Source organism: Cynocephalus volans, chromosome X (assembly GCF_027409185.1).
Source record: "Cynocephalus volans isolate mCynVol1 chromosome X, mCynVol1.pri, whole genome shotgun sequence".
Lineage (NCBI taxonomy): Eukaryota > Metazoa > Chordata > Mammalia > Dermoptera > Cynocephalidae > Cynocephalus > Cynocephalus volans.
Genome location: NC_084478.1, coordinates 122,573,177 through 122,583,210, shown reverse-complemented (window position 1 = coordinate 122,583,210; position 10,034 = coordinate 122,573,177). Strand labels below are relative to the sequence as shown.

Genomic DNA, 10,034 nt, shown 5'->3' with positions numbered 1-10,034 from the left:
TTAGATGAGGCCTACTCACATTAGGAAGGGTAATCTGTTTTACTCAACATACCAATTTAAATATTAATCTCATCCAGAAGTACCCTTACCGACATAACCAGAATAATGTTTGACCAAATATATGGGTACCTCATGACCCAGTCAAGTTGTTACATAAAATTAACATACACACATATATGTGTGTGTGCATGTATGTGTATGTGTGTGTGTGTATCCTACTTTTTTTTTTTCTTCCACCTTACTTATAGAGTCTTGGAAGATATAATCAAGTTAGGATGAGACCTTACTGGATTAGGGTGGGCACTAAATCCCATTACTGGTGTCCTTATAAGGACGAGACATTTGGACAAACACAGAAACACACACAGGGAAGAAGTCCATGTGAAGACAGAGGCAAGGATTCAAATGACGCAGCCACTAGCCAAGGGACAAGGATTGCCAGGAATCAACAGAAGCTAGAAAGAGGCAAGTATGGTTTCTTCCCTAGAGCCTTCAGAGGTAGCATGGCCCTACTGCCACCTTGATTTCAAACTTCTAGACTCAAGAACTGTGAGAAGATAAATCCCTGTTCTTTTAAGCCACCCAGTTTGTGGTACTTTGTTATGGCAGCCCTAGAAAAACAAAACAAAACAAAAGAAAAAGGTGTTAATCTGTAAAGTACTTCACATTATTCACTTTATTCAAATAATAGTATCTTTCAGTGGCGAGAATGCACATGCACACAAATACGCACACATATGAAAACATACATGTACTATATAAAATACACAGACACAGACATCTTAATCTCAAGTCAGAATCAATTAATTCATACAACATGACCTTTCCATTTCTTTACTTCTTGGAAAATGTAATCATTGTCACAAAAGATTTGTCAGCTTTTCACCTTTTCAGAGAGTATTGGTGAATACAATTTCCTATGAGTAAAGATTCATTTTACAAAAAGCAATAGAGAACATGTCCGACTATTACACATCACGAAGTGCTTGGAACTTTACTACAACATTCAAAATACAGAGTTGAGCAGTCTTTTTTTTTTTTTTTTTTTTTTAAGAAATCAGAAAAATATGCTTTAAGAAAATCAGTGCTTTATGTTTTCCATTACAATAGAATGAATATTAGCAATTTTTAATGCCACTGATGAAGAATAAAGAAAATCTTTTTACACTCTGAAAAAGGAGCTATCTAGTTCATTTACATGGTAGGGTTAATGAGGATTGGATGGAATGGTTTTCTTTTTTTTCTTTCTTTTTTTTTTTAAATTTTATTTTGTCGATATACATTGTAGCTGATTATTGCTCCCCATCACCAAAACCTCCCTCCCTTCTCCCTCCCCCCCTCCCCCCCAACAATGTCCTTTCTGTTTGCTTGTCGTATCAACTTCAAATAATTGTGGTTGTTATATCTTCTTCCCCCCCCCCCCGGTTTGTGTGTGTGTGTGTGTGTGAATTTATATATTAATTTTTAGCTCGCTCCGATAAGTGAGAACATGTGGTATTTCTCTTTCTGTGCCTGACTTGTTTCACTTAATATAATTCTCTCAAGGTCCATCCATGTTGTTGCAAATGGCAGTATTTCATTCGTTTTTATAGCTGAGTAGTATTCCATTGTGTAGATGTACCACATTTTCCGTATCCACTCATCTGATGATGGGCATTTGGGCTGGTTCCAACTCTTGGCTATTGTAAAGAGTGCTGCGATGAACATTGGGGAACAGGTATACCTTCGACTTGATGATTTCCATTCCTCTGGGTATATTCCCAACAGTGGGATGGCTGGGTCGTATGGTAGATCTATTTGCAATTGTTTAAGGAACCTCCATACCATTTTCCATAGAGGCTGCACCATTTTGCAGTCCCACCAACAATGTATGAGAGTTCCTTTTTCTCCGCAGCCTCGCCGGCATTTATCGTTCATAGTCTTTTGGATTTTAGCCATCCTAACTGGGGTTAGATGGTATCTCAATGTGGTTTTGATTTGCATTTCCTGGATGCTGAGTGATGTTGAGCATTTTTTCATATGTCTGTTGGCCATTTGGATATCTTCCTTAGAGAAATGCCTACTTAGCTCTTTTGCCCATTTTTTAATTGGGTTGCTTGTTTTCTTCTTGTAAAGTTGTTTGAGTTCCTTATATATTCTGGATATTAATCCTTTGTCAGATGTATATTTTGCAAATATTTTCTCCCACTCTGTTGGTTGTCTTTTAACTCTTTTAATTGTTTCTTTTGCTGTGCAGAAGCTTTTTAGCTTGATATAATCCCATTTGTTTATTTTTCCTTTGGTTGCCCGTGCTTTTGGGGTCGTATTCATGAAGTCTGTGCCCAGTCCTATTTCCTGAAGTGTTTCTCCTATGTTTTCTTTAAGAAGTTTTATTGTTTCAGGGTGTATATTTAAATCCTTAATCCATTTTGAGTTGATTTTAGTATACGGTGAGAGGTATGGATCTAGTTTCATTCTCCTGCATATGGATATCCAGTTATCCCAGCACCACTTGCTGAAGAGGCAGTCCCTTCCCCAGTGAATAGGCTTGGTGCCTTTGTCAAAGATCAGATGGTAGTAAGTGTGTGGGTTGATTTCTGGATTCTCTATTCTATTCCATTGGTCAGTGTGTCTGTTTTTATGCCAGTACCATACTGTTTTGGTTATTATAGCTTTGTAGTATAGCTTAAAGTCAGGTAGTGTTATGCCTCCAGCTTTATTTTTTTTGCGGAGCATTGCTTTGGCTATTCGTGGTCTTTTATTGTTCCATATAAATGTCTGAATAGTTTTTTCCATTTCTGAGAAAAATATCTTTGGAATTTTGATGGGGATTGCGTTGAATTTGTATATCACTTTGGGTAGTATGGACATTTTCACTATGTTGATTCTTCCAATCCAAGAGCATGGAATATCTTTCCATCTTCTTGTATCCTCTCTAATTTCTCTCAGCAGTGGTTTGTAGTTCTCATTATAGAGATTTTTCACATCCTTGGTTAACTCAATTCCTAAGTATTTTATTTTTTTGGTGGCTATTGTAAATGGGCAGGCTTTCTTGATTTCTCCTTCTGCATGTTCACTATTGGAGAAAAGAAATGCTACTGATTTTTGTGTGTTGATTTTGTATCCTGCTACGGTGCTGAAATCATTTATCAATTCCAACAGTTTTTTTGTAGAGGTTTTAGGCTGTTCGATATATAGGATCATGTCATCTGCAAACAGGGACAGTTTGACTTCATCTTTTCCAATCTGGATGCCCTTTATTTCCTTCTCTTCTCTGATTGCTCTGGCTAGTACTTCCAACACTATGTTGAATAGGAGTGGTGAGAGTGGGCATCCTTGTCTAGTTCCTGTTCTTAAAGGAAAAGCTTTCAGCTTTTCCCCATTCAGGATGATATTGGCAGTGGGTTTGGCATATATGGCTTTAATTATGTTGAGATACTTTCCCTCTATACCTAACTTATAGAGGGTCTTTGTCATGAATGAGTGCTGAACTTTATCAAATGCTTTTTCAGCATCTATAGAGATGATCATATGGTCTTTGTGTTTGAGTTTATTAATATGGTGTATCACATTTATTGATTTGCGTATGTTGAACCAACCTTGCATCCCTGGGATGAATCCCACTTGATCGTGATGAATAATTTTTCGTATGTGTTGCTGTATTCTGTTTGCTAGTATTTTAGTGAGGATTTTGGCATCTATATTCATCAAGGATATCGGCCTGTAGTTTTCTTTTTTGGTTATATCTTTATCTGGTTTTGGTATCAGGATGATGTTTGCTTCATAGAATGAGTTTTGGAGATTTGCGTCCGTTTCAATCTTTTGGAATAGTTTGTAAAGAATCGTTGTCAATTCCTCTTTGAATGTTTGGTAAAATTCTGCTGTGAATCCATCTGGTCCTGGGCTTTTCTTTGTTGGGAGCCTTCTGATAACAGCTTCAATCTCCTTTATTGTTATTGGTCTGTTCAAATTTTCTACGTCTTCACGGTTCAGTTTTGGGAGCTTGTGTGTGTCCAGAAATTTATCCATTTCCTCCAGATTTTCAAATTTGTTGGCGTATAGTTGTTTATAGTAGTCTCGAATGATTCCTTGTATTTCAGATGAATCAGTTGTAATATCGCCTTTTTCATTTCTAATTTTTGTTATTTGAGTCTTCTCTCTTCTTTTTTTGGTTAGCCATGCTAATGGTTTGTCAATTTTATTTATCTTTTCAAAAAACCAACTTTTTGATTCGTTGATCTTTTGAATTGTTTTTTGGTTTTCAATTTCATTCAGTTCTGCTCTGATCTTAATGATTTCTTTCCGTCTGCTAACTTTAGGTTTGGATTGTTCTTGTTTTTCTAGTTCTTTAAGGTGAAGTGTTAGGTTGTTCACTTGCCATCTTTCTATTCTTCTGAAGTGAGCATTTAATGCAATAAATTTTCCCCTCAATACTGCTTTTGCAGTATCCCACAGGTTTTGGTATGATGTATCATTGTTTTCATTAGTTTCAATAAACTTTTTGATTTCCTGCTTGAATTCTTCTTGGACCCATATGTCATTAAGTAGAATGCTGTTTAATTTCCATGTGTTTGTATAGTTTCCAGAGTTTTGTTTGTTATTAATTTCTAGTTTTAATCCATTGTGGTCTGAGAAGATACATGGGAAAATTCCAATTTTTTTGAATTTATTGAGACTTGATTTGTGACCTAATATGTGATCTATCCTGGAGAATGATCCATGTGCTGCTGAGAAGAATGAATATTCTGAGGTTGTTGGGTGGAATGTTCTGTAGATATCTGCCAATTCCAATTGGTCTAGAGTCTTGTTTAGATCTTGTGTTTCTCTACTGATTCTTTGCCTAGATGATCTGTCTAATATTGACAGTGGAGTGTTCAGGTCCCCTGCTATTATGGTATTAGTGTCTATTTCCTTCTTTAGGTCTAATAGAGTTTGTTTTATAAATCTGGCTGCTCCAACATTGGGTGCGTACATATTTATGATTGTTATGTCTTCTTGATGGATCAGTCCTTTTATCATTAAGTAGTGTCCCTCATTGTCTCTTTTTATGGTTTTTAGTTTAAACTCTATTTTGTCAGATATAAGAATAGCTACTCCAGCTCGTTTTTCTTTTCTGTTTGCATGGTAAATCTTTTTCCATCCTTTCACTCTTAGTCTGTGTGAATCTTTATGGGTGAGGTGGGTCTCTTGTAGGCAGCATATAGTTGGGTCCTGCTTTTTGATCCAGTCAGCCAGTCTGTGTCTTTTAATTGGGGAATTTAAGCCTTTAACATTAAGAGTTGTTATTGAAAGGTGTTGATTTATTCCTAGCATTTTATTGGTTGTTTGGTTGTCTTAGGTGTCTTTTGTTCCTTGCTTTCTGATTTACTGTTTGGTTTCTTTGTTTGTTGGTTCCTTAGGTTGTAGAGAGTGTTTTTGTTAGCTTGTTTTCTCTTCATGAATGCCATTTTTATTGTACTAGCGGGTTTAGATTTTTCTTGGGTTTTTATGGCAGTGGTAGTTATTTTTCAGGAACCAAACCCAGTACTCCCTTGAGGATTTCTTGTAAGGGTGGTCGTGTGGTAGTGAACTCCCGCAGTTTTTGTTTGTCTGAGAAATATACTATTTGCCCCTCATTTCGGAAGGATAGCCTTGCAGGGTAGAGTATTCTTGGCTGGCAATCTTTGTCTTTTAGTATTTTGAAAATATCATCCCATTCCTTTCTAGCTTTTAGGGTTTGTGATGAGAAGTCTGATGTTAACCTGATTGGGGCTCCCTTATAGGTGATTTGATGCTTCTCTCTTGCAGCTTTTAAGATTCTCTCTTTGTCTCTGAGTTTTGCCAATTTGACTATGACATGTCTTGGAGAAGGCCTTTTTGGGTTGAATACGTTTGGAGATCGTTGAGCTTCCTGGATCTGAAGATCTGTGATTTTTCCTATACCTGGGAAGTTTTCTGCCACTATTTTGTTGAATATGTTTTCAATGGAATCTCCATTTTCCTCCCCTTCTGGAATACCCATGACTCGGATATTTGAGCGCTTGAGGTTGTCTGATATCTCTCTCAGATTTTCTTCCATGTCCTTGATTCTTTTTTCTTTCTTTTTGTCTGCTTGTGTTATTTCAAACAGCCCATCTTCAAGTTCAGAGGTTCTCTCTTCAACTTCGACAGGCCTGCTGGTTAAACTCTCCGTTGTGTTTTTTATTTCGCTAAATAACTTCTTCAGTTCAGCAAGTTCTGCTACATTTTTTTTCAGGACATTGATTTCCTTGTATATTTCCTCTTTCAGATCCTGTATACTTTTCCTCATTTCATCATGATGTCTAGCTGAGTTTTCTTGTATCTCATTCAGTTTCCTTAGAATTATCACTCGAAATTCCTTGTCAGTTATTTCAAGGGCTTCTTGTTCTATAGGATCTAGAGTATGAGATTTATTAACTTTTGGTGGTGTACTTTCTTGATTTTTTGTATTTCTGGTGTCTTTTTTTTGGTGTTTATTCATTGTGGCAGGGGGTTTCACAGTCCACCGGTTTGAGACTAATGACTAACTAGGATGTTGCTGTGGTTGCCAATTTGGTATGGCTCCCTCCGTGACTGCTCAGTTGGCCTCTAGTGCCTTGTGTGTGTGGTTGCCTCGGGTCTTGGGCTTCTCCGGGGAGCCACCTTTCTGGTCAGCTTGGACTCTGCTGGGCTGGTGGATCACGTACCACAGGGTGTGTGATCTCTGTTGAGCTTTCACTTCCTGTACAGGACTTCTCCCCGTTCCGTGTGCTCTGGCCCAGGCTGTTAGATCGTGCAGTGGCGATCCCACCGGGTGTGTGGTTTCTGTCCAGTCTCCGCCTCCCTGGCTGCACGTCTCCCCCCTCTGTGCACACTGTGCTGGGCTGGGGTGTGTCTTCTGCACCCCTCGTCTATCAGCTGGGCCTTCAAGACCCTGCTCAGCACCGCCTCGCCCAGGAAGTCTACCAGGTTTCTGCTAGGCACAGACGACCGGTCTCTCTGGGTGCCTTTGTAGCACTGTGTAGATCTTTCTCGGGTCTTGTTCACCTTTGTATCCCCCGGGTATAAACCGAGTCTAGTGCCCGCCTGCAGCCTGCTCTCCGCAGGTTCAAGCAGACCTGGGAACTCTCCTACCACACTATTCCCAACCAGAAATTCGTTAGGCTTTTTTCCAAACTGGTGGTCGCAGAGATGGTATCTGCCTCCCAGTAACAGGAAGTTTACCGGGGCGGGAGTCCAGGGTGTGGTGGAGTGACAGTCGGCCCGCCCGTACTTCCTTGCCCTCCCAACACTGGTCGGGACGCCCCACGCCCCCAGCCCCGCCAGAGAACCGCGGAGGGAGTGGGAGAGGAGGCCGGCCTGCAGGCTCCGGAAAGCCCCGCGCCAGGCCAAGCAAATGGGCTCAGTGATGGCCGAGCAGGGCGGAGCTGCCCGCACCTGGGAAAATGGAGGCAGCACCGGGGCGGTGAGTGGCCTGGTGGTGCAGGCGGGAGCTGCGTGGGCATCCACCCCCCGAACAGAGCTGTGCCAGGGATCACTCACAGTGCTGTGCCAGGTCGGGTGCTCGCTCTCTGTCTCTGGTTTGTCGCCTTCCGTGTTCTCGGCGCTGCCGCCTCGGGCTGTTCAGTCGCGGCGCGGCTCGGGAGCTCCCAGGAGTCTTCTTTAATGCCTGTCTGAAACCTTGAATCCTGAATAGGGCAGCTGGCCGCCTTCAGCGCGGCCCCGGCCTCCGGGATCCTGGCTGCATCCCCAGCAGCCCTGGCGCCGTGTTCCCTGTTTCAAGACTCGCTTTTGCAGCTAAGAATCAGTTCTTTTCCTGCTCCACACTTCCAAGCTGTTGCCTGTAAATGAGGCAGCCTCTCCTGCCAGGGGCAAAGTGGCGTTGAGCCCCCACGACCGGCCAGCAGCTGTAGTCCTCCCTTAAGAGATGGTGAGAGGAAGGTCCACAAGTTTCCCGGCTGCCTGAGGCCCAGTGGCCGCCTTTTACACCTCAGCTACTCCGCGCCAGCCGCCGCAGCCGCCGCCATCTTGAAACCGAGCAGTCTTTCTTTTCACTTTTTCCTCCTCCTCTCTCTAAAATTGTCTGGGTTTATTATTAAAGTTTTAAGACTGTGAAATGTGGGTGAGGGGATGGGGGTCAGGATGTGCTGCATTCTTCAAAAGTGTCAGTGACATAAAGGACACCGAAAGGCCATGACAATGTTCCAGACTCCAGGAGACCAAATAGACGTGACAACTACAGGCGGTTTACCTTATCCTAGACTGAATCGTGTACAGGAGGGGTTTTAAAACGAGTTTTAAAGACGTTCGTCGATTGACAAAACTAGAGTACAGATGCTAGATTAGATATAACTATTGCATCAATGTTAACTTTACTAGTATTATATGGCACATAGAGTACTGGTTTCTTTCCCTCCCTTCCTCTCTTCCTTCCTGTCAGGAGTTCTTCAAAATTAAAGCGGTTTTACCTTCAAATTAAATTTTCGAAGACTTTAAATCTTCGTGAAAAATAAATTTGCCAAAACATTACCAAAAGTTACTTTAGAATGTACTGATTGGGCCGAGCCCGTGGCGCACTCGGGAGAGTGCAGAGCTGGGAGCGTGGCGACGCTCCCGCTGTGGGTTCAGATCCTATATAGGAATGTCTGGTGCGCTCATTGGCTGAGTGCCTGTCACGAAAAAGACAAAAAAAAAAAAAAAAAAAAAAAAGAATGTACTGAGGTTGTTCGTACAAGACAGTGTTTCTCTTAGACACACACACACACACACACACACACACACACACACACACACACACACACACACACACACACACACACAGAGATTAGGATAAAGCCAGTGAGGTAAAAGTTTAAGGGAAGGTGACTCTAGGTGAGGGGTAGAGGGGAATTCATTGAACTGATCTTCCTTATCCTAGAAACTCTGAGCGGAGTACCCTGCGTGCGTGTGGCCCTACTTGCCACCGCAGACCACGAGCTCTGGGAAAGATCCACAGCCCCTGCCCCCCTTTCTCCCCTCGCCCCTCCCCTTCTTCCCCTCCCCCCCCCCCCCCCCCGCCCCCAGCACCAGTGGGACGCACCCTTGGCGACGCTGCACGCGTGGTCAGCGCAGGCCGCTGTGACCTCACAGAGCGAATCACACCCCCTCAGTCTGCCTCTCTGCGGCAGTCCGCCTCCACCGCCGGCCCCCTGGATCCACCCGCCGGCCCAGCCACTCTCCGGTGCTTCCACCCCGGGATCCCTGCCGCCCTCTACTTGGTGCCGGGCCCTGCGACTGGGATTGGCCGCCACATGCTGCCGTCGATGGCTCTCAAGCGCATCGAGAAGGAGCTCCTCGACCTGGCCTGCGACCCCCCGACCCATTGCTCCGCTGGCCCGGTGAGGGACGATTTGCTCCACTGGCAAGCAACCATAATGGGGCCCAACGACAGCCCCTATCAGGGAGGGGTCTTCTTCTTGAAGATCCAGTTTCCACCGGATTACCCCTTCAAACCACCCAGCGTCGCGTTCACCACCCGCATTTACCACCCGAACATTAACAAAAACGGAAACATCTGTCTGAACATCCTGAAATCCGAGTGGTCGCCGGTACTGACTGTATCCGAAGTATTGCTGTCCGTCTGCTCTTTATTGTGCGACCCCAACCCAGATGATCCTCTGGTACCAGAAATTGCGATGATCTACAAATATGATAGGCAGAAGTATGAAAAAACAGCTCGAGAATGGACTCAAAAATATGCCACGTGACACCAAAATATAATTCCATCTACTTAATAATAAAAATAGAGAACTTGGCAGTGCAATTAATTGGTTGTCTTTCGATTACTTTCTATGAAGCAATGTCTTCTGCGTCCTTCTGGGCACAGCCTTCATATCAGGGTGTGTGAGGAGGGGGTATGGGGGGATGGGTGGGGTGGAGGGAATGTGAGGGTGTGGGGGGAGCGTGACACAAAGAGACCAGTTTTAATCTACTTTTCACTACAAATTTATTGATTTAAAATTGAAAAACAAAGCAAGAACAAGGGGGGAGGGTGGCTTTAGGATGAGGAGAGCAGTTCCACCGACCAGTGGGAACAT

The 10,034-nt window shown here is 43.0% G+C and overlaps 1 protein-coding gene across 1 annotated transcript; it reads left to right on the top strand.

Moving 5' to 3' along the window:
* The first annotated feature begins 9,248 nt into the window (after nt 1–9,248).
* Nucleotides 9,249–9,704, top strand: LOC134367646 (ubiquitin-conjugating enzyme E2 D2-like). Its single transcript, XM_063084388.1, has one exon. The coding sequence runs from the start codon at nt 9,249–9,251 to the stop codon at nt 9,702–9,704; it is 456 nt and encodes a 151-aa protein (XP_062940458.1).
* The last annotated feature ends 330 nt before the right edge of the window (nt 9,705–10,034 follow it).

Excerpts from the sequence above, each read along its gene's own strand:
- LOC134367646 (XM_063084388.1), top strand. The coding sequence starts at position 9,249 with ATGCTGCCGTCGATGGCTCTCAAGCGCATCGAGAAGGAGCTCCTCGAC.